The sequence below is a fragment of the Pseudopodoces humilis genome, chromosome 9 (assembly GCF_049639895.1).
Source record: "Pseudopodoces humilis isolate 2021_Gansu_Grassland_sample_001 chromosome 9, ASM4963989v1, whole genome shotgun sequence".
Classification (NCBI taxonomy): domain Eukaryota; kingdom Metazoa; phylum Chordata; class Aves; order Passeriformes; family Paridae; genus Pseudopodoces; species Pseudopodoces humilis.
In genome coordinates, this window is record NC_142208.1 from 9,984,039 (window position 1) to 10,007,935 (window position 23,897).

At 44.9% G+C, this 23,897-nt stretch overlaps 2 protein-coding genes across 3 annotated transcripts; both read left to right on the forward strand.

The window, feature by feature from the left end:
• Positions 1 to 2,134: 2,134 nt before the first annotated feature.
• On the forward strand, positions 2,135 to 13,150 carry LRIT1 (leucine rich repeat, Ig-like and transmembrane domains 1). 2 transcript variants are annotated; one of them, XM_005520465.2, is made up of 4 exons: positions 2,135 to 2,362; positions 4,876 to 5,342; positions 8,631 to 8,936; positions 11,239 to 13,150. In XM_005520465.2, the coding sequence occupies exons 1-4, from the start codon at positions 2,241 to 2,243 to the stop codon at positions 12,222 to 12,224; spliced, it is 1,881 nt and encodes a 626-aa protein (XP_005520522.1). In that variant the 5' UTR covers positions 2,135 to 2,240; the 3' UTR covers positions 12,225 to 13,150. The 2 variants fall into 2 exon arrangements, with proteins under 2 accessions (XP_005520522.1, XP_087915866.1); XM_088059740.1 differs by lacking the exon at positions 2,135 to 2,362 and adding an exon at positions 2,775 to 2,978.
• A 5,368-nt stretch (positions 13,151 to 18,518) lies between these two features.
• LRIT2 (leucine rich repeat, Ig-like and transmembrane domains 2) lies at positions 18,519 to 23,196 on the forward strand. The gene is made up of 3 exons (XM_005520466.2): positions 18,519 to 18,642; positions 19,053 to 19,834; positions 21,259 to 23,196. Exons 1-3 carry the CDS (start codon positions 18,533 to 18,535, stop codon positions 22,062 to 22,064), a joined length of 1,698 nt encoding a protein of 565 aa, XP_005520523.2. The 5' UTR covers positions 18,519 to 18,532; the 3' UTR covers positions 22,065 to 23,196.
• The last annotated feature ends 701 nt before the right edge of the window (positions 23,197 to 23,897 follow it).

The window sequence follows — 23,897 nt, forward strand, 5'->3', positions numbered from 1 at the left end:
ACTGAGCTGGTTTCCACACCTCCTGATGAACCTCTGGTTGAGTTTCTGCAAGCTGAGGACAGACCCAAGGATGATGGCAAGATTCTCTTGACCATTCAAATCATGCCTAACATGGGTGTATCTGTCTCTTGATGGTTAACCCATCATTTGCACCACTTGGTGGTGATGTATCGATGAAGGATTATAATCAACAGGGAGGGAAAAGTCCAACAAATAAGTGCTGATAAAACATAACTAGGTTATTAGCTGACTGGTCCTTTTCTTTCTCTTTTCCTCTTTCCAGGGACACATTTGTGAATATACTCCAAGATGTGAAACCTGTTGATGATGCATCTTTTATTTATCTGGTTTTAATAATCTTTCAGCCTACATCCAGGTCTTTCCTCTTGTTCAGAAGCAACTCTGTCATGTTAAGTAAATAGCAGCTTTCTTGACAAAATGCAGAGCATTAGCTGCTGCTAAGGCATGCTTTATTGATTGCTGTTGATTTTTACAAATTAAGTTTACTTCTACGGCTCCTGACATTTAGTGGTAACTTAAATGTTTCATTAGTGAGGCAAAATTTAGGTTCATGAAAGCAAACTTACAATACAGGTCTACAAGTTCATTATCCAAGAGCTCCAGTGGAGGGCAACTACTTTATCAGATGTATTGAAGAAAAAACAAATGCAAGAGGTTAATTACATTGCATTGCCTTTTCAAGTAGAATTTAACTTCAGATGTTTCAGTCAATGTTGTGAGTATTGAGCTGAAGCAGAGTCTGGGCAGCAAGGCAAATTGACCAATGAGTACACTAAAAAAAAAACCCAATAAGCTTGGTCTTAGCTTGGAGATCATTAAGGGAACTGAGAAATCATTAGATCTAGAAATGGGACCTAATGGAAGTCAATGAGAGAACAACTATGGATAGTTAATGAGCAGCACTGCATTATGTTTCATCTCTTCAGAAATAAATAATGGGATACTTGAATTTCTCTTGGAACAACAGTAAATGTAGAATGTGAAAATGGCAAAGGAAAAAGTAATCCTTTGGGCCATCCTCTCAATAAATGATTTCTGCAAGCCTTAATTAATTATCGGAGTAGCTTGTGAAACAAGTTCATATGAAACAAGCTTATGTGAAACAATGGCACCATAAAACATCTCTTTATTAGTTAGCCCCAAACCCCATCTAGATTACTTTTAAAATTTGAAAGTTCATTACCCAGAACTATTGAAAAATTATCAGCATAATTTCATTGTGAAGAACGCACAATGAACTCTGCATGAGAAGAGCTCCACTCCAGAAATCCTGGTGAGCAATCTTTGTTAGGAACAACATTGATGTAAACATAGTCATTAACCTTCAGGTAGTTTGTACTGTTTTTGCTGCACTTCTGAGTGGTAACTTCTCATTATGTATTTCAAAAGGAAAAGCAGTATCAACAGGTCCACAATAGTGAGGAATGCTGGAAAAGTGCAATGAGTCAGTCTTTGGCCGAACTTAAGACAGAGATGAGCTTTTCTTAGCATTCCTGAATTCCTGCCACACAGCCCTGCATCTGGTGGCACTCCCCAGAAAGGTCCCTTACCTGAGCTTAGCTGTGTCAGCAAGTCAGAGCACAGTGGCCAGTCCTGCAGGTGTGTGCTAGCTCTGGCAGAAACTGAAATATGTACCTATTTACTGGGTTATTAACTATATATCAGTATCAGGCTTGTTGCCAACAGTTCAATAATTTCTTTATCAAACTAGGAGCCTTTGAAAGAAAATAAAGCCTTTTAGTAGCATCACTATATATATATATATATTAGTGTTCTTAGATAGAAAGCTTACATTTCATTAGCAGAAACAACTGTTTTAAATCTTCCCAGCACCTCTGCAAGGAAGTAAATTATTGCTAACTCAAGGTCAGATAACAGTTATCTTGCCTGTGATGTAGGTCCCACAAAAATATATTTGTTTTTTTCTTGCATGAGAGCCCCAGACTGCCAGAGGAGGGTGTTTTGAAGGAGCTGCTGAAGGAAGAAACGCCGTTAGTACGGTTCCAGGAAGCAATAAGCACCTTCATGAAAATAACCCAAGTCCCCATCCTTAATCCCTGCCTATCCTTTTTTATCTGATGGACTCAGCGCGGGCTGGAAGATCACAGCGTGGCTGAAAACAAAAGGGAGTTAACAAGATGTGACCGGCCGATGGATAAAACAATAGGCGAAGCCCTCCACGCTACCTAGAGCCAGGTGTGCTCCATGCCCAGGTGGCCATGTGGCTGGCGGTGACTGTGCTGTGCTGCTCGGCGCTGCTGGGGCTGCCCCGGGCGGGCGGCTCCTGCCCCTCGCAGTGCAGCTGTGCCTTCCACAGCCTCAGCGAGGGCACCAAGGCCAGGTACGCGGGGCGAGGCGCGGGGGGTCGGGGGATGCTCCTGCTCCTCCGGAAGGATGCTCGCGGGAGAAAATATTGTGTCTGGACTTTGTGGCCATTATTTTTCCAGTTGCTCCGTGCTCTAGCTATATTTGCGGAGGATTAGCTTCTGAAAACACAGTAAGCTGATTTCAGAGAAAGCGTTTGGGCATCTCCTCTGTGGGAACAGAAGCGACATAATTATTGCTAGTGTAATGGCAAAAAGGGAATAAAATTTAAACAATATTTTATTTTTTTTTACCTTTATGTTGAAAATTTTGATTCTAAAAGGCTTTATTCTTCTCTGCTGGTTTGTTGCTAAACTGTGACCAGATTTGATTCATGTTGCGGTAGTAAACCCAGCAATTTACTTAAAAAATCCTTCAGCTGGAGATTTTAGGCATAGCAATGGACTTTGGACAAGAATGAACCAAAAAACCAGATAGTAACAAAAAAGAAAATAAACAAAAGAAGTTCATTCTCAGACTGGAAACTTTCTGTTAAAAAAGAAGACAAGACCAGAAGGACATCCATCTTTGAATGCAAAGCCATTGTACATACATTTCTCTGGAGGACTGTTACAAAAGAGTCCTTCTGAAGGGTAAGCACAAAGTATCTGACTTAAAGAAAATAGAGGCCATGTTTTCATAAGGTGTGGTTCACAGCAGAGGAGGTTTTAATGTGTTTTAAACCCCTGTGACAGATACAGGATTTGCAAAATCTTTTGTAATAAACTTTTTCTAGACTGAAATATTTTTTCATTACTGAAATGAGATATTTTGGAACCCCATGAAATAGCTCTACTTTCTTATCTCTTTTATGGTACTATAGATTTAATACTAGAAACTTTCCCAGTAAGAAGCAGCATGGTAGAGACACAAGTAGCCTGCAATTGTTAAAAGGGGGTGCAACAGTGTGAGAGCCAATTATTGCTCCATAAATGCCACAGTTCCCAGGGGAATTTCCTCTCAGTGACTGGAAAAAGCTGTTGTGCATTTTAGTAAGACACATAATAAAGCAAATATCCATTAGTGCCTTAAGGAGCATAATGCTACATTTTTTCTGCATTATGATTCATATTTCCCACTAGAAGGAGATTATCCCATAGATTAAATGTTTAGTGCTCACTGACATAATTTAGGGACACTGTGAGAACCATTCTGCTTTACTGCCATGGTCTTTGTGAGTAAACATTTTGTGACATGACTACACAAAGAAAAATGTTTTATTGTAAGTGGGTTTCTGGATTTTTCCTTTGTGATAGATTCTTATCTTCCTCAAAATCTCAACTTTCAGTAGGGGGTGGGCAGGATTTAATGCCACAATAAAAGTGTTGGGTGAGAGTAATGTACTGTGTTTTGATTATAAATTAACAATTTAACTATAGGCTCAAACAGCATTTAAATCTGTGAGGTCTGCCTGAGCAGTTCAGCAATGTTATATGTTTTTTTGTCGATAGTAGAGAAATAATTGCTTTCAGCCAAAACCAGTCTGGTTTTGACAGCTTTGTAATATTCTGTTTATAGAGGCAGTGTGATAGGAAAACATTACTTGCCTGATCACATTACATTTCTTGTGGTGTCTTGTTCGGCAAGTGGAATGGAACATGCCCATCTGACCTACTACCTTTTGCAGGTAGCTTGGTATTTTGTTAGGAACTGGCCCTCCCCTACTTGCTGATAGGCAAATTAAAATTCAGTTTGAGAGACCTGTTTTGTCTCCTTTCATTTCACATGGCTCTCTACAATCTCAAGTCACATTTTTTTGTACGAAGGCTGCAAAAATGCAGCCCAAGCTTTTCATGCTTTGACCTTTAGAGATTAGAAATGGGGGAGGCATGTTTAAAGCACATAAATCTGCCTTTCTTTCAGTATAGCATTTTCCAAAGAGTTAATTTTCTGTGCTTTCACTCTCACGAGCATATGTACCTGCGGTGTAGTGACTGCTATCATCTTTACACACCCTCCATAGTAAAGCAGAGCTTACTCCAGAGCATTTCCAAGGAGCTGTTAGCTGGCTTTCTCATCCTCATTTCTCAAACCAGAGTTCCTGTGTCATATTTAATCTATAGAACTTCTTGCCCTCCCACATGTCAATAAGGCTTCTTTTTGTAGGGCTTTTATGGTTCAATTTATGGATCCTTTTGTTTTAGCTTGCACTAGACTCTTCTGCTGTGCATGAATGTTGTCACTGCTGTCTATCATAACTACTCTAAAAAAAATGATAGCAAAACCCAACAGGAACAATAAATGGGCCAGACTGAGACTCACACCACTCCAGGAGAGGCACAACACTGTGATCTCTGCAGTCAGAAGGCAGATATGAATTACTGCAAGTTGATGTATTTTTGGTGATTATGCAGAGATCAGCAGCAAGAAAGAAATGACAAGAACTCTTGTGAAAAAAGAAAGGCAGACCAAAATCTTGCATTAAAATAAGGTTTCAAATATTTTCAAAATAAAGTCACATCTTTTCTTGTCCTTGTTTTTCCCCACCAGGACAGTGCTGTGTAATGACCCAGAGATGACTCTCCCTCCTGTGAACATCCCTGTTGATACAACCAAGCTTCGGATAGAAAAGACAGCCATCCGCAGGGTGCCGGGAGAAGCTTTCCACCTGCTCCACAACCTGGAGTACCTCTGGATGCCCTACAACTCCCTGGCCAGCCTCAGTGGGATCACCTTCAAGGGTCTTCGTCGTCTGCAAGAGCTGAGGCTGGATGGGAACAACTTAATATCATTCCCCTGGGAAAGCCTGGCTGGCATGCCACAGCTGAGGCTTCTGGATTTACACAACAACGAACTCACTTCAATCCCTCCAGATGCTGCTCGTTATGTCAAGAACATCACATACCTGGATCTGTCTAGCAATAAGCTGATGACTCTTCCTCAGGCTCTCATTGCCACCTGGGCCAACCTCCAGGCTGTTCCCTACTTCCCCAATGATAACTCCAAGATCATCCTAGGTAAGAGAAGTGCTTGCCATTTTGCAGGGGGCAAAAATGTCAAGAGTTTCTCATCTTGCACCACTTTCACCCACTGTGGTTACTATAGTAGCAAGTACACTGCTACTATATGTATACAATTTAATACCCCAAATAATGTGTGTAAACTCATCTGCATATTAACCAACTCACCTCAGGCTCATCACACCCAACTATGATTACTTTGATTAGATCAAAAAATAAATTTGATTACTTGCTTGGATCTTTGTAGCACAAAATTGGTGACTCTTGCTCAAGGATTTTTTAGTTATTGCCACTGCCATGGATAGAAATACAAATATGTTCACAGCTCTTTGTCATTTGTGTGCTCTTTTCTAATAGCACTGTGTTTGGAATTGACCCATTTAAGCAGAACTAAATAAAAGGATGGGTAACTTATTATGCCTAAATTAAAGAGGAATAACGCCATGACCAAGCATAAAATCTGGGTCAGAGCTTCCAATTTGTCTCTTCCCAGAACCTTGTTTATCTGTTCACACAGAATTAAACCCAAACACACCAAGACAGTGCTGCCCTGAAGGGCAGCTATGAAGCTCCAAGAATACCCTCTTTGGTGCCAGCTCTAGGCTCCTCACAGTATGGCTTTAAGGCAATTGTCCATTTTTGTGTCAGGGTATCTCACAGCTGACTCTCAGTTGCAGGGTGCCCAGGTGAGGTTTTGAACACATTTCCTAGCTCATGGGATTAATACATGATCTTTTAGCCGCTGTTCACTGTTCAAATCCACAGCAGGCTGATGATGGCTCAGAGCTGTTGCCATCTGCTGTCTTCACTTGCTGTATGCACACCAAGCCCCACGGACTGTGTTTGGTCACCAAACTGTGGGCATCTGCATGTATGGGCTCTGCAGGCAGGGGTGTGAGTTCAGGCACTTGCTGATAATCTCAGCAGAGGCACTGCCACTTTCCTCTCACTCTGGCAAGTACCTGCTTCTCTTTGTTCCCTTGATAAACTTAGGAAGGTGAGGTTTTTAAAACTGGATTGGAGTGCAAAGAGATACAGGACTTTAAAAAGTACAACCTACACCTACAAAGCTTTTAGTGTCCTTAGCAGATGTTGCTGAAGGTTTCACTAGCATCAGGAGAGGAGCAGGTGTTCCATTATCCTGTTTTGCCAGATGCAGTAACAAGATCTTTAAGCTAAAACTTGAAGTTTGGGGTTGCCCATTTCATTCTTAGCAAGACTCCCTAGATCGTAGTTCTCCCTTTTTATTTTTAGAGTCAATTTACATGTAAAAATGTTATTCCATTCAATATAGATTAGGAGAGTGTTTTATCAAGAACAGACCATGCCTTGATACATGTGGCCAAATTGAGTAGTATCCAGCTGTGCACAGGTTGCTTGTGCCAGGATCCTAAAAAATTCATGTAACCATATGAGTATAATGCTAAAACTAATGCAGTAATGGGCAGACACTCCAGCTTCTAGGTCCTATCCTGTGGACACCCATGGGAACCAGGTAGATAAAAGTCATGTCTCTCACCGGAGCAGGCTGGGAAAACACAGCTGCATGTTTCTGTTTCTCATGGAGGCATAAAAAAATCATGAATAATAAAAAGAGTCAGCCCAATCCGGTCTTTGCCTGCAGTGCATCACTGTGACTCCAGAGCCACTGCTTGCAGACTCCTTCAAGAAGAAGTAACTCCTCTGCTAAGTTGCTGGCTAATAGTCTGTGCCAAGGGTGCAAGCTTTCCCACGTGAGGACAGCCCATGTGAGCCCATGGAACTGTGATGTGCAGGGCAGCAAAGGCCTCACTGAGATTCATGATTGCTGCTGCTTCAGCTGGAGCTGGGGCACCTGCCAGGGAATCTGGGATCAATTGTTATCTAGTGCATGAACTAGAAACTGCTAGTAAAAGTGCCATAGAACAACAAAGCCAAGCTGAGTGTTCATTATTTACTTAGTCTCCTTTACTTTAACATATTCATTTACAAGAACTGACTTCCTACCAAAACCCATCACTTCCAGATCCTCTTCTAAGCCCAGGGAAGAAAATATGGAATGCACTCAGAAGAATTTTTTCAGCAGCATCTTTAAAACAGTTTGAGAGAATATTAGTACTCTTCCCTTTCAGGCAGGTGCCAGCCCCCAGGCATATCCTTGGGCTGGGCATGGAAAAGAGGAGGCACAGCCCCCTTGGAGGGAGCAGAGCTCACTCCTGTGGCGGGCAGGAGGCCTAGGAGCCATGATCCTGGCTTAGGCTTCAAATGCATGCCTGGGGTTAGATGGCATTAATATCCCAAGTGCCAATTCTGTTAGCTAAAATCATTAGAGAGCACAACCTGTCCACAGAACAGCTGGATGTGAACATTTGTAAGTAGGATGGCACAGATTTAATCAGAATACAGCAACTTCTGTTCATGGATATGCATTGCTCTAGTTCCAAATTTGCTTTTTCAGAACTATCTTCACAGGTCTATTTTTAATAATGTATCATTTTTTCAGCATTGGAATTCAACAGGTGCAAACTGGGAGAGCAGAATAAAGAAGAAGAGAAACATTCCAAGAGTCTGAAACAAGAGTGTGTTTTTCAACGTATCTCCTTCTGTGTATTTAGCCTTTATACAGTTATGGTCTATCTATGTTTTTTATATACCATAACAGGCACACCCTTCAATTTAATCCTTAAAACAGTTCTTTCATCTCATTCAGTATAAATTAGCATTTCAGGAAAAGCAACCGATTACCAAAATAATGAAAATAACTTAGAATAAGAGGGCTGGAAGAGAACTATGACAGGCAAGTAGGATCAGCTACAGCTATTGCAGGTGTGAAAAGTGGCATGACAATCTGGCTAATATTTTAAGAATGTCCAGTGAGAAGAATTTTCTGGCCTGTCTGAGACCTCAGTCTCCTCATGCCAAAAGAATCTGCAGTCCTCCTCCCATGAGTAGTTTTTTTTTCATCCTGGAATGAAATGTGGTTATAATAAATTCTTGTTTTGCTTCTTTATATGCATGAATCACAATATTTCCATGATATGAATAATCCTGCTTTGAATTTAAAGAATATGATTTCAGATCCAGATCTGGAGATACTTTAGCAAGACGTATTTATTCCATTCTGGCAACTGTGGGATCCATCAGGCTCAGCCAACAGCTGAGGGGGGACACATCCCCCACCCCACATACTCCTGCACAGGCAGTTCTTGTAGAGCAGACTGGGAGCCTATCACATTTTCTCCTGCTGAAAAATAGAAACAAAAGGCGCTGTTGGAGTGACTTAGTGCCCCGATTTCTTTTTGACAGGCTTGCAAGACAATCCTTGGGTGTGTGACTGCAGTCTGTATGAAATGGTCCATTTCCTAAATTTCCAGTCTCCTAACATAGCCTTCATTGAGCCCAGGCTGAAATGCTTCACCCCTCGGAGCCTTGCAGGAGTCTTCTTCAGCCAGGTGGAGCTGAGGAAGTGTCAGAGCCCCGTGGTGCACACATCTGTAGCCAAGGTGAAGACTATCCTGGGCAGCACGGTGCTGCTGCGCTGTGGCACCACGGGCGTGCCCATCCCCGAGCTCAGCTGGAGGAGAGCTGATGGGGCTCAGCTGAATGGCACAGGTGGGTTTGGTTTAAACTTCTCTGCACACGTGAAATAAGTGAGGCAGACCTGTACTAGGTGCTATTCATTCTTGCATTGTGATTTTCTATAGACTATAAAATTACTTACATCTTGATCTAAATATTATCAGATAAATGTGTATTATTATGTGTAGGAAGCTGGTTTTGCTTTGTTTCATAGCAATTGTGGTGGTGAGACAAGTCGAGGGATTTTATGCAAATCTGTTAGAGCTAATGAAATGAAACTAGCAATAAGCTGTTTTCAGTTAGTCACTGAAAAGGCTTCCCCCTGAATTATTCTATTATTCTATTCACATATTCTATTGCTAATCCATTAGCAAACCTCTCTGGCAGAGAGATGTCTGATGTGAATTCAACTGGGATTTAGATCAGTTGTAGAAGAAAGAAAAGGTTGCAAACATATAGCATTACTGATATATTAAAAGACAAAAAAGCCACTAAACTCTGAAGGATACAACACTTCAGTGGGAATGTCTCCAAGGAATCATTTCCTCTGACAGATTGACAAGCTCTCCTGGAGAAAAAGGCCTCTGGAAGAAACCTGGTCTGAGCATCTCTTCTGTGCTCACCCCTCTCCCGGGGGAAGCCTTCAGACAGACACTGGTTCTGTGACTGATCATGATTTAATTTCCATTCGTAAGAAAGTCTGGAGCTGTAATTGCAACACTGGTCCTTTAATTTGTGGGGAATTTAGGGAAGAAACCTTTGCTCTGCTGAAGACAGTTGTCTTTAGCTTTTTGTCCTATAAGTTTTCAGTCAGAACCTGAACCTTCTTGTTTCAAATTTTCCCTGAATACTCCTGTATAGTCCTGCCCTGATTTTCAAAGAGGATCTAAACTCAGCAGATAAATTGCTAAGTGTTGGGCCTGATCCTCAAAGGGTTATAGGGCTCCTTGGTGCATAGAACAGGGAAGAGTGCAATTTTCCTTCACAGCAGTAGAACCATTTGTAGCAAGTATCATTTTCTGGGATGTGCACAAGTCATTGCTCTGTTGTGCAGGATGTGCAGAATGTAGCAGAGCTGCTCCTCATAATGATAATGTGTACCCATCACACTGCAATCATCCCTCCTACACTTGAAAAAGAGCCACCACAAAAAAATAAAACAGGATGATTTCCTGAAAGCCTATGTTGAGTTTACTTTGAGCTACAACTGAGAATGATGTATTTTGTGCCCCATTAAATCAGATGCTAGCACCTTTCAACAAAAAGGTGGCTGGAAACATAGGTTATTTCTCAGCAATGGCAGCTTCTGTGCCAATGCTATAATGTGGCTATTTGAAATGCTGGTGTTCTGAGCAGAAAGGAGTAAGAAAGAGTCTGCAGTCTGTATTGAAATTGCCATAGGTAGATCCATAGATTTATGTATTTTAATATACTCATTCAGCAAATAGTTAAACTGAAAAAGTAACTTCTGTTACCTTGTATTTTGCTACCATTGCAAGGGGCCCCGGTTGCCAAGGCTGGATTCTGACCCCAAGAGGGCTTGGGAGAAGTTTGCATCCTCTTACCTTTGCCTTTCAGACACTTCCCTGGTTTACCTTTCAGCAGGAAAGGGCTGAGACAGCACATGCCCATCCTAAGTAGGCTGGTTAAATAATCAAGAGGGTGCTTTACCCTTCCACAAGATCCCAACTATTTTTTTTTTCTGCACTGATAGAAAAAGGCAAAAAAATCTAGTTTTAGCCTGAAAATAAATCATCTGAGCAAATCAACACTCATCTATGTACATATAATTTGGTGGTGATTACACCTGTGTAAGGATAAACACCTGCAATAATTAAGCACTAGAAGGGATATTATCTTTCAACTATTTTTCACACACTCTAGGCTAGTCAGTGTGAGTTTATTACAATAAATTCTCCACTGTTTGTATTTTCTTTGTATTTTCTTTGCCTCCATGGTCTGCATCTAATGGCCAAATAGATCAGTTGCTGTCTGCTCCTTCCACTCTTTTAAGTATTGCACCTACATAAGAATTTTCAAGCTTTTATCTTTAATGGAAGAACCTTTCCTGTTACATCATCAGTTTGGAGGAAATAGCATCAAAATTTCCATGTATATTCATTTTGAAGTAGTTTAAATCCTGACATAATCTAATTATAGTCCTTTTCTTAGATTTACTGAGATTTTGTAATATTCTTGGTAGCAAGCAGAAATGATGATTCCTTATCATATACTTTACTGAGCAGGTATTTGATGACAGAGTTAATATTTTACAAACATGGAATGAATTCCATTTATTACTGCCTGTTTATTTAACATTTTTCCTCCCCTGCAGTTCACCAAGAGATTTCCAGTGATGGGATGAGCTGGTCTATCCTGGGCCTGCCAGTAGTCTCTTACCTTGACTCTGGGGAGTACATCTGTAAAGCAAAGAATTTCCTGGGGGCAACAGAGGCGTTCATCTCGCTCATCATCACGGACTCAGAAAGCACGGACGACCCAAACTCTAGTGCCAAAGGCACATGGAATGGGAAGGCGAGTGGGATGGAGGCAGCTGCCTACAATGACAAACTGGTGGCAAGGTACGTTATCACCACCTCCACTGTGCCCACCCTGGGGGCTGGGGCGGGCACCGGAGACAGCCTCCTCCTCCCGGATGCGGCACAAGACGGCAACCCCCAGAACCTGCTGGTGAGCCCCACCACGGGCCAGCAGGAGCCAGAGAGGATGGTGAGGTCTGTCAGGGTCATAGGGGACACGGACCAGAGCATCACCCTGGCCTGGAAGGCGCCCATGGCAAAGAACACCACAGTGTTCAGTGTCCTTTATGCTGTCTTTGGGGAGAGGGACATGCGGCGGATCAATGTGGAGCCAGGGAAGACCAAGGTCACCCTCTATGGGCTGCTGCCAAAGACCAAGTACATCGTGTGTGTCTGTGTGAAAGGGCTGATCCCCAGGAAGGAGCAGTGCATCATATTTTCCACAGATGAAGTTGTCAGCGCAGGAGGGACGCAGAAGCTCATCAATGTGGTTGTCATCAGCGTGGCCTGTGTCATTGCTGTTCCTCTGACGCTGGTGGTCTGCTGCGGAGCACTGAAACGGCGCTGCAAAAAATGCTTTGTGCGAAAACCCAAGGACGTTCAGGAATCCTATGTCACCTTCGAAAGCCTGTCTCCCGGGGCCAAGGCCAAAGGCGTGGAAGGAGAATACCTGACTAGGCACACCCCTGACGAGTCCAACAGGCTGCTGTCTGCCCGCTCCAGCGTGGACTCGGAAGCCATACCAAAGATAGAGGGACAGCCTAACGAGTACTTCTGCTGACAGCACCTGGGCTGGCTGTCAGCTCGCACAGTGGGAAGCGTGTGGCTTTATCTGTGACTCTGCTCCAGCACTGCAGGCCAGCCTGGCCACGCTTCTGTCTCTCACATGCTCTGGAAGAGCATGCAAGAGGGTAGACTGTGCCCAAGCTTTACAGGACATGTTGCTCACACCACTTGGGGTTGGCTGCTTTATACCCAGTCAAAAGCTTCTGTGATAATGGCCTCGTTCTCCTGGACCACTTTTTTTTTCTCCTGTCAAATGAAGTGTGCACACTAAGTGTGAAGACATTAAGCAACATTTCTGAGTGTGTTCTGCTTGGTGTTGTTTAGGACCTGCTCTGCAATATGCTATGTATTTTGTTCTCAGCTCTTTTAACGTTCTTTTGGTTGATAAGCCAGAGGAGTGTTTAGTAATTTTAATAAAAATACTTATGAAGGTGAAGATTTAGAGTCTCACCTTTGACATCCCCCATGTTTGCATGAAACATGCAGCTTGATGCTTAATAGATCACTCAATACAGATGTACAGCAATCCTTTCTAATATGTTCAACATAATCACAACTCTATGCTCTGAATTCAGAGAAATGTGCAAAGGAGATAGAAATTAAGAGACAAAACCCATTCCTAAGAATGCGTAACAGAGAGCATTTGCTGATTGCATTTCGGCCCTAAACTCTGTTCTAAAGATATGGAACAACAGCAAAGGTCTTTCAGTATCAGTCCTAGCTGGCATTTTGCATCTGAATTGTAATTAGTAGAGTATGTTTTATACCAGCTGTGCTAGATAAAAATCATACAATAGGCTACTTTGCACATTGTGTGTGGCGGGGTAATGCTTTGTAATCATACTGGAAAACTTATATTAGACAGTTTTGCAAAAATCTCTCAAACCAGCACTGTCACTGCTGCCTGTGCTCCTGGAAAAACTGATGGTGAAGGCCCACATGATCAGCCAGGCACTTGTGACTTGGTCATGGTTGCTCTGTGCAGAGCAGGAGAAAGTGATGTGGTGTCAGACCACTGGCAACGCACACATCAGCCATTCCCGACTATGGTCTCAGTGGTGGCAGAGGCTCAGTGCAGTCTTTTGGGTTTCAAACATTTTACAGATTCAAGGACCCTGAAAAATACCTGTTTAATATTAATCCAAATGTACTTTCATAGTCCGGGTGAACTGATCAGTCATTTAAGTTCTGCAGCTTCACTGGAATTTGAATCCGAGTGCTGATCACAAAGTAATTCCCAGATGTGTTATTTTCCACTCAAGTCCCTCAGGTAGTAACACTGTATGTAACATTTTTCTCTTTGTAATAAGTATTATTCATGAAGAAAATGATATATGTTCTGCCAAATGTTGAATGGGAAAGATCCAGCCAAGTTGAAATGCTAATGGATAAAGCCTGCTGAAATGTTCTGAAATGTGTTTGTAAATTTATTGGAAGGACTTCCAGTCACATTCTGGATATGTATGTACAGTGTGGTTTAACAAAATTCACTGGTTGGAATGGAGCACTGTATGGATTTTTCAAGTCCCCCTTGTACAGAAGGGTTTCACTTATGTCAGATTACTTGGCCTGATGGAAAAAGCAAGTCATTTGATCTCAACATAAATACCAGCAACAGGGTACATCACAAGAGTTTCTGATGGGACTCCCTGTATTCCTTGCATTAATGATAAGGAACTTCTCTTGTATTGGGAGAATTCGTCAATCCCTGTATAAAATAATTCATGCTACTTTTATCACTGGACTGTGTAGATTTTTAGGTTTACAAGTAAAGTTTTGTAAAATTACATATTTCAATGCAACAAATTAACTGATAAAACATGGTATGTAATAGATCTAATCCTTAAAGTTCATTTGTCCCAGCCTGATTATTAAGAGTCAGGAAAAAACTGTCTTTCCAGTAGCAGTTTTTGTGCTGAGTTGCAAGGATTGCTGTATATAAGCTTGGGTCCTGCCCACATATGCAGCAGGAGCACTGGGCTGTGCAGAACTCAGCTTACCATGGCCCTGGATGGGTAAGCTCCTGAAGAACCAAAGCTGTCCCAGAGTTTTCCTGTGCTGAATGGAGTGCACCTACTGTCCAAGGACTTCCCTGTAAGTCAGGTCTGCAGGAGCTGACTGGGAAGCAGAAGTATTCACTTCTCAGCTAACCGGAGGTGTGAGCTGGGCCATTTGCTGCACCCAGCCCCGGTGAGGAGCAGTCTCACCTGCTGTGAGCCTCAGCCTGTGAACTGGCTGAGGAGAAGGCACCAGCTGGGCCAGCACTGGCACTCTGCTTCTGCTCCATCCAGGGATCATCCTGGGACATTCACTGTGGAGGTGTTCAGTTTTACAGACTCTATTGGATATTTTTTGTACTTTGAATAAATAGTGATCCCAAACAGAATAAACATGACTTTTCTCATTCCTGTGCCCACCCTCACTGTCTCACAGCTGAGGCACTGCAGTTTATCATCTCAGCTGCTGCTGTTCAAGACAAGCCTTTCTCTATGCACTGGTGGTTCACACACAATAAGCAATAGGTACAAACTTGCACAAGCTCTGTCTTGTTTGGCATTGGTCAGAGGAGAAACCCTGTACCTGCCAAATGATGAGTGAAATTTCGAACCATTAAGGAAGCAGATGTGACTTCAAGACTCTGGGTCAGATTTTCAGTGTTATCAGACATGGAAAGATAAACACCTCTCTGGATTTTCTGTTTTGTTGTCATGGAAGTGTTGTTAGGCACCTAGTTTCAGCACGCTAAGGAGCAAACCATTTCTTTCTTGATTAAAGTCAGTGCTCAAGATGTGCTGTAAGAACCAAAGCAAACATCTGCTCTTGCGCTCCCTTTTAACAAGCTTGGACTGGATATTATCATGCCCACTAAACCACATTATGTCAACTCATTTTTTAAACACTTTCACTGTCTGAAACGCCCAACTGCAGTCTTCAATGCTTATGTCCTGCCCAGCAGTGATTTCTAACACTGAAGGCCAAGGCAGAGGGACTAATTGAAAAGCATCAGCCCAGACTTGCTTTCTTACAAGAAGAAATGTCATTTCAAGATGGAGTTTGACTCCCTGGGCATAGCTGGCAGCACACAATGGGTGATCTCTTGGCATTTGCTTTGGCAATCAGCGCAATCTCTTAAACTCCACTTCCCATAGACTAGCAGAAACCATCTCTGTGGAGATTTATTTTGACAGCTTGAGTTTTAGACAGCTTGTTCTGCTTTTTGGCTTCAGCCAGGATGCCACATGATGTTAAAGAGCAGCTGAACTGGGTGGACATCTGCTGTCACAATTGTGACCATTAAATTTACAAGCAGGCATAAACTGGGCTGAACTAAAAAGGCACCAAAATCCCAGTCCAGTAGGGAACATAAGCATAATGACTGTGCCTAACACTGGGGGATTTATTTCCCTTACCTCCCCCTCCCCTCTTTCTCCTCCCCCTTCTCTCTACCCTAATTCATCCGACTTGGGTAAGTGATTCACCACTGGACTCTCAGGTTAATACTGAACCTTCTGAGTACACTTGGAGTTTGGATATATTTAGATAAGTAGCCTCTCAAGCAGCAAATAAATATCAGACCGAAAACAGCCAGAGCATTGCCCATGGCACTGACTAACACCACTCTTTGAAAGGCCATTTGTGAGCCCTGTAGAAGATAGGTGGGACTAGCAGGAATTCTCATGTGGGAAAAAAGCTGCTATTTTTTTTATTGCTTTTTTCTGCTAAGCAAATTATTTATTTTAAATAAGGTATTTCTAACAGAGAACCCTGGATATAATTTTACTTCCTTCATCCCAGGACATTGCGCACCTGTTCTGTGCCTGAAGATGTACATGGTGGGAAACTCCAGTAGTTTATAAATCTGTAAATAAATAACACTTCACTTTTCATGAAAGATTTTTTGAAGATGTGACTTAGCTGCCACATGACAAGACCCTCCCCATGGGCCATGCTGGAGGGGAAGGAAGGCGGCAAAGAAGGGCCCTTCCTTTCAAGCAAAGGAGGTTTTGAGCCTTAAAAGCGGTGAATCCCTCTGGCTGTCCCTCCTGCTACCACTGGCACAGCCAAAGCATCCCAATCCAGACCCTCCCTGGTGCCATGTTGTGCTTTTTTTTCTATCCCACCTGCCTTGAATCCCAGCCACTGATGGGTGTCTCCATCCCTCGTGGCTCCCACCTGTCCAGCATGACTGAACGTGCCAGAGATCTGGGGCCACTGATCCCATCACAGGAACGTGTCCCATCCTCTCTAGAGCTGAACACATCAAGGCACTGATTTTCCTCTGCCTCTGCTAAAAGCCTTCTGGTCCCAGGCCCTGCAGTTCATACACGGGCAAACTTCAGGAGCTGCCCCTGACACACAGGGGTTTTCTAACTAACTGCACCACAAATAGTTTGTTACTGTTATTGCCTGTTGTAAAGGGTAAAATAATATTATTATAGTAAAATTACATTATTATGGTATCATTATATATTACACTATTCTATGGAAATATTACATTTATTATTTATTATATATTATTTAATATTTTCCATTATTTTATTACTGCAAAATTATAATTTTAATTATTGTAAAGCATAAAAAATAGAAAATTACTATTATTAAGAAAGAATATAATTGTTTTATTAGGGAATATTTTCATGGCAGACTACATAAAGAGAGCAAAGACACTGGTGACTGTGGCATTTGCTGGGTGGGAGTGGAGGTCCCCGAGTCGCTCTGCTTCAGTGGCTGATGGATGGTGGGGAAGGACACACCCTGTGATGGCAGCTGCCACTGTTGTTCCTACAACACCCTCAGTTTAGCCAGCCAGCCCTGCTGATGGGTGTTCCCTCTATTGCTTGGGTTACATGCAAGGGGCACAAGGAGTGTGTCTCAGGTGACAGGGGCTGCGCTGGTGCCACCCCCACTGCAACAGCAGCAGCTTCACCAAGAAACTCCTCAGCAACCACCACCCCCCAGTGGGGGATTTACAGCTGCTGTATCTGCTGTACTACAGACCAGCAGCCTTCCCCCTTCACTCCCGGCTCACTGACGTGTTTGACTACAGGGCAGTTGTTGAAAAATCAAATACTGCACTATGGACAAACAAGGACTATTTCAGCTAAAAAAACCCCAATCCATAAAAACCCCATGTGCTTGTGGCTAGATGTGAGGCACTGCCAGCAACAGCATCCCCAGAGGCCCACTCCTTGTGGCCTGCTCCCTGTACATGGGGGAAATAGAGCACTCTACCAGTCCCCAGAAGTTTCCCCACCATTCCATTTTGCTGATTTGCCATGAAAGAAAAGCTCCTGTTGATTTAAACACTGCAGAATCAAGCCTGTGTCTTCCGTAGGCTGAAAGCAGCACAACCCTGAGAGCCACATATAGCTCTAAGCTGCCACACTTAAAATATTTTTCTATCCTGGTCCCATAGGTTAGAGGTTAAGCAGGTTCAGGCTAATCTTGCTTTGTGACCCAGCATCACCCACACGGGCAGTGAGGTGCAGCCCTTTTCCCAGGCGTGCTCCTGTGCAGGCTGTAGTGAAACCCATCCACACTAGATGGCCCCAGGAGAACGCAGAACTCCTTGGGAAGCACAACTGAAACCTGCTATTTTGGATTAAAAGAGATCAATAAATTTGGTTACTCAAAATCCCTTCTCAGAATAGCTTAGTTTTTCAAGATGACTGAAAGACAATAGCACTGAGATTTTTGTATTTATACAAAAGAGATTGACTTCCAAGATACCCTTATCAGAGAAACCCACGGACTGGCCACAGCCATGTTGCTATTTTCACTACCAACATGTAAGAACGGAGCTACTGTGGGGAGGAGAAGTTGTTTCAGAGGAAAATGGTGCCAGGCAGGATTTAGGAGAGGATGGACTGTGCAGTGGGGCGCTATGGCAAATTACAGCTGCGAGGTCTGGCCCTTACCGTGGCTTTCTGCCTTGATAAAAGCCATTAAAATATAGAAGAGACAGACCCCATGGAATTAAAAAAAAAAAAAAAAATTGGCCTGGTTAGTTTCTTGCAAGGGCTTGGCAAAAGAAGTGGCTTTGGCTCCATCTTCATATTCCCAACCAAATATATGTCTGTCAGAATCCCCTCAGCTGGAGGAAAAATGCCAAGAGTGGTCTTGGAGGTGGTTTTTAGCACTTGGACACAGACTGAGAACCACACTACATGTCTTCCTTAGGGTTGGGTCCCCAGCAGGATTTATTTCTGCGTCAAGGAAGATTACAGCTGATAGGATTTGCTTCTTGGAGGCTGTTGGCGTGTTTGGTGCAAAGCCCTGCACAGTGCTTTCTTAAAGGAGAATATGGACCCCGTCTGTCATATTTTTCTTCTTCTTCTGGCCTTCCACAAGATAAACCCCTCTGTTTCATCTTGCATCACAGGATGCTCTTGTTCTCAGGACAGCTTTGGAAGGTAAGAACACTGTTACCCCTGTTGTAGCACCAGTGAAGTGGCTCAGACAGCCCCAGTAGCAACTTTGCTGATGATGTGAGCACCAAAACCAAGCAGACTGATGCAAGGTGTGCCACATCTAATACTTGAATTGCTGTCTAATCTAATACTTGAAAGTGCTGTCTTGAGCATAGAATGAGATTTCTCTTATTTTCCTGAGATACATAGTTACATACATAGCCATTTTTATTACTTAATTGCATTGTTTATGGCAAAATTGGTGTAAACCCTGGGGATGGATGGATGGCTTATGCATGCCCTGTATACAATACCTTATAATTATTCAAGTGCTTGTAGACCTGAATAGGGAACTGGTTTATTGGCCTCAAACGTGGTGTGTGACCTGGAAAATTTTCTGGTTTCCTCCCTAGGAGTTTGCTCTGTATGTCTGCACTGCTGAGGCAGATCCCTGCAAACATCCCTCAGGACATCCGGAAAATTAGAATAGAAAATTCTCACCTAACAGAATTGCCTCGTGGGTCTTTTGAGAACGTTAGTGCCTTGGAGTATCTGTGGCTCAATTTTAACAACATCACAGTGATGCACATCAAGAGTCTGGAGTATCTGCCAGCTCTGAAGGAGCTGCGCTTGCAAGGGAACAAATTAAGCTCGGTGCCATGGACAGCATTTCAAGACACCCCGACTCTGAAAATCCTGGATCTGAAGCACAACCGCCTGGATGTCCTTCCAGAACACGCACTCCGCTATCTGCCCAACCTGACCTATTTAGATCTATCCTCAAATCAGCTTACCATCATATCCAGGGATGTCTTCTACAACTGGCCTGTCTACCAGAGAAGCCAGAGGACGGAGGGGCCGCTGGAAGCTATTTCCAATGCTGTCCTGGCCCTCCATGACAACCCCTGGATTTGCGACTGTCGCCTGCGGGGATTTGTCCAGTTTATAAAGTCCGTGGGCCCACCTATTATTCTGATGAATTCCTATTTAACTTGCTCAGGCCCAAAATTCAGGACAGGGAAGTTTTTTCATGAAGTGGAGCTTAACAGCTGCACGAAGCCCTTGACCTCAGCCCTTGACACCAACCTGACAGTCCCAGCAGGATTAAACATCACCCTGACCTGCTTTGTGCAAGCCAGCCCTTCCCCAGCTGTCTGGTGGACCTATGCACTCAAACTTTTAAGGGCATTTAATGGTAAGCAAAGCTTTTTTTCCTTTTTTTTTTTTCCCCATTAAAAATTTATGCTGTACTATCCTACTTACATAGGTCTGCAGCCCATCACAGTCACCACAGCAACCCAGCCCCTTTACAGAGCACCACAGTTACTGTGGTGGCAGTAATCCAAATGATCTTAATCATCCTGTGCATCTAAGCACATCTGACCAGCATAAGAAGAGCTGCTTCATGCAGGACATCAGTCAGTGATGAAAGGAGCATGGCCTCATTCTTATACAATTATCTTACTTGTGGATTTTAAGAAGCAGCTCTTTCCTCATGATACATAATGTAGGAGTTACTAATCCTGTATTAGTTGTATAGATTTAATAAATACATAGTTATCTAAATATGCATGTATATTTACTATATATTATACACTACGTACTTTTTTTGGTCATATACTACGTATATATATGCACACACTATATAATTATATGTGCATGTAGATGTGTTTGTAAAAGTGCACACATATACAGACCTGTATGCTCCTATACTATCCCCACATATTCCCTCAAGAAATAGTACACAAACCACAAAACTGTCTGCGTCCGTTCATGTTCTGAATGAACTGAAACAAAGATTGTGTTTTCCTGAAGTCTTGCTTATTTATATTCTTTAGCAAAGGTGTTGTAATATGAGACCTTTTTCTTTTCCTCCCAATCCATCCTCCCTCACATTTATTTTTACTAAGAGCCTTCAATAGGACAAGTTGCTATTTTCAACGGGTAAGGTAATAAGACATACAGGCAGCCAGCACACAGGTTCTGTGTGTCCTTAATAACCCAGCTTACTAAATAGGATAGCATTAGCCCCTAATCCCGGGCTGATATTTGCTTCAATTGCAGCGCTGTAGCAGCACTTGTGTGTCTTTCCACAAGCACATGCTGATTAATTACATAGTTTTTTTCTCTACCACAGTCACACACCTCTGTTTGGGTAGATAACAGGGTTTCACACTGTTCTTAACACTGCATTTCACTTCCAGCCCAATACTTTCTGGCTTCATACACCTATTTTGGTGTGATCCTCCTGAGACTGACATTTTTAATCCTGACAGAGGATGGAGCATGTGTCCAAAATGTAGGTGTGCCTCCTCAGCGCCTCTCCTGGTTTGCGCTGAATGCTGATGGCAGATGGGCAGCTCGGCCTGTGCCCACAGCAGCTCCTCCAGCAGCTTGTTCTGGTTTAGGGGTCGGACACACTCCATGTTTCCCATGCCTGGGTGTCCCAGCGCGTTACTGCCTTTCAGACAAACACTGCTCTCAGCTCTGCGCACATTCCCGTGCCCCTCTTCCTTTCTCCCTGGGCAGGGCGGGTCCTGAGTGGGCCCCGTCCTACACAGGCCTTGCGGCTGCCAAGGGCACGGTGGCTCCCTGCTGACCGCTCACCTCTGCCCGCAGTGTCCACGGAGCCCATCAGCGACGACACCGTCCGCTCGGAGCTGCTGATCCCGGCGGCACGGCCAGCAGACGCCGGCAACTACACCTGCACGGCGGCAAACTTCCTGGGCAACACCTCGGTGGCCATCAACCTCCGCGTGGTGGCCCCGTGGGCGTCCACCACGCCCCGCGGCTGGGCGCCCGCGGCCCCCGCGGAGCCGGGCGCTCACGTGGAGGTGCGCATCGCCAAGCAGACGGTCTACGGCATCACCCTGGAGTGGTTCGCGGCGGCGGCGGCCGAGCCGGGGGAGATTTGGTACACTCTCCTGGTGGGCCGCTACGACGCCGCGCAGAAGGACACCATCTACATCGGGCCCGGGGTGAACACCTACTCGGTGACCGACCTGCTGCCCGCCACCAAGTACGAGGTGTGCGTGGCCGTGCGCAACCAGGCTCCCCGCAAGGGCCAGTGCGTCGTCTTCGTCACGGGCAGCGACGTCAGCCAGATGGAGCAGCGCGAGAAGCTCATCCACATCGTGGTCATCGTGTGCGCCATGGTGCTGGCCGTGCCGGCCGGCATGTACGCCTGCACGGCCGAGGCGCTGCCCGGCTGCCTGGCCCGCTGCCCCAGCGCCTGCCCCCGCCGCCGCCGCGGGGGCCCGGCGCAGGCCGCGGGCAGCAAGGAGAGCACGCTGGACAGCCTGCCCGCCGGCAGCGAGGACGGGCTCTGCCGCCCCGACGGCGGCCGCGGCGCACGGCGGTCCCCGGAGCGCCAGGAGCCCGGCAAGGCCCGGCCGCCCCACAGGAACAGCGCCGACCTCTACTAGCCCGGCCCTGCCCGCCCTGAGGGCGCGGCCCTGCGGCGCCTTCCACACGCCACCTCGGGCCGGTGCTGGCGTTCCGGAGGACGGCGCCGGGGCGGCTCTGCGCTGCGAGGACTCGGGCACGGCGGGCGCACCGCTGGGGTTTGCGGCGGGCTTGGGGAGCCCTGGGAATGGAGGTGCCCGGGCTGTCCGGCCACTGGTGTGAGTGGAGCTGCGCCTCCGTAGCCCCGGGCTGTCTCTGCGGCACAGTCACGGAGCAAGGCACGCTGACACACCAAGAAAACCAACGCTAACAAAAAATCAGCCCCCGAGCCAATAGTAATACTTGTGGCCAAAGGCCAGAAGTGTCCCCTCACTCATCCACACAGGTGCCAGCTCCTGGGAACGGACAGGGGAGCTGGGCACGGCTGTGGTCACAGCCCAGCAACAACAAATGGTGGGGAGGATCGGGTCAACATGATGAACAGATTTTATTTAAGTTGGAGAAAAAATTATTTTGACCAGAGATGTTGGTTTTGGGGGTGGGTTCTGTTTTTTTTTTTTTCTTACTCCTCCTTAAGGTTTACGCAGCCCTAAGAGATTCACAGCTTTGGTTGTACCACAAACAGGAAAGGTGCGAGTGCTTGAAGCAGGCTGGTGGGACAAGTGGACAGGGGCAGAGAACATAGAGCAGGGGGCTGGGAGCTGAAGAGGCAAGCCAGGCACATTCCCTAAATGCAGACAGGTGCTTCCCCATCCTGCTGCTTTGAAATCGAAGCTTGCCTCTTTGCTAGAGGCAAAAAAAGCCCAAAGATTCATGTAAAAGTGACTGCCTCCTGCTTGTGGAGCAGCTCAGTGCTGTGATTTTCTGGGGTCTGAGGACATGTGACTTATTTTTCTTTTTTTGACCTCATGCTTTCCAGCACAACCAAAGCATGTGGCCCATAGACCCACAGCCCTTGTTATATGTGTTACAGATCGTCTCAAAAAGAAAAACGTATAGTAGACACCCCAGCTATTGTGAGCTTCATGCTGTGGTAGCTTGCCTTTCTAATTGTATTTTGGTTTTTGGTGTGTTTTCCATGCTGTCTCTCCTCAAGCCCTATGATTCTTCCCCCAGCACCTCCTTCTGCTGTACTGTGTTGCACAGCTTTTGAACAGAGCTCTGTTTTGTCACTGCTGACTCTCGCTGTTAATACTTCACAAGACTTCCTAGTCTTGTCAGTCTTTTAGTGTCAAAGCAATAAACATGACAAGTTTTCAGAATACACAGAGGTCCTCTGCTTCATCTCTGGCCTTTCACAGTTAAAAATTGAAAAGAAAGCTGGATTCCAAGGAGCTCTGGGGTTTGGCTGCAGGGATGGAGGAGGCCAGGCAGCTTCAGTACAAGTCACAGGGGTCTGGAGTGGTGAGAAAGGGGCAGAAGCAGCTGGCCAAGCAGGAAAACCTTGTCCTGGGAAAACCACCTGCAGACACGGCTAATACAGAGTGAGGCATGACCTGATGCTGGTTGAAGACCAGTGTGGGGCCGTGGGTGAGGGGGAGTAAATAACAAAGCACCATTAGTAATGACTGGCCTTCTTCCACCCCAGTCAGCAGAGAGGGACAGCAGCACACTGTAGAGACTGGAGAGAGGTGCTGAATCACAGCGAGGAAGCAGCCAGGGAAAGACAAAACATCCCCTGAGCACGTGGAGGAAGTTCGTAACAAATCGCAGACACTGGCTGAACCTGCTGCCTCCCTGCCCCGGGGCCATGCTGCAGAGGGCTGCACCACGGGAGCTTGGCCAGGGGCTCTCTGTGACACTGCCCATGGCCTGTGCCAATGGCATCCTGCTACTCTCCTCCCCTCCTTCCA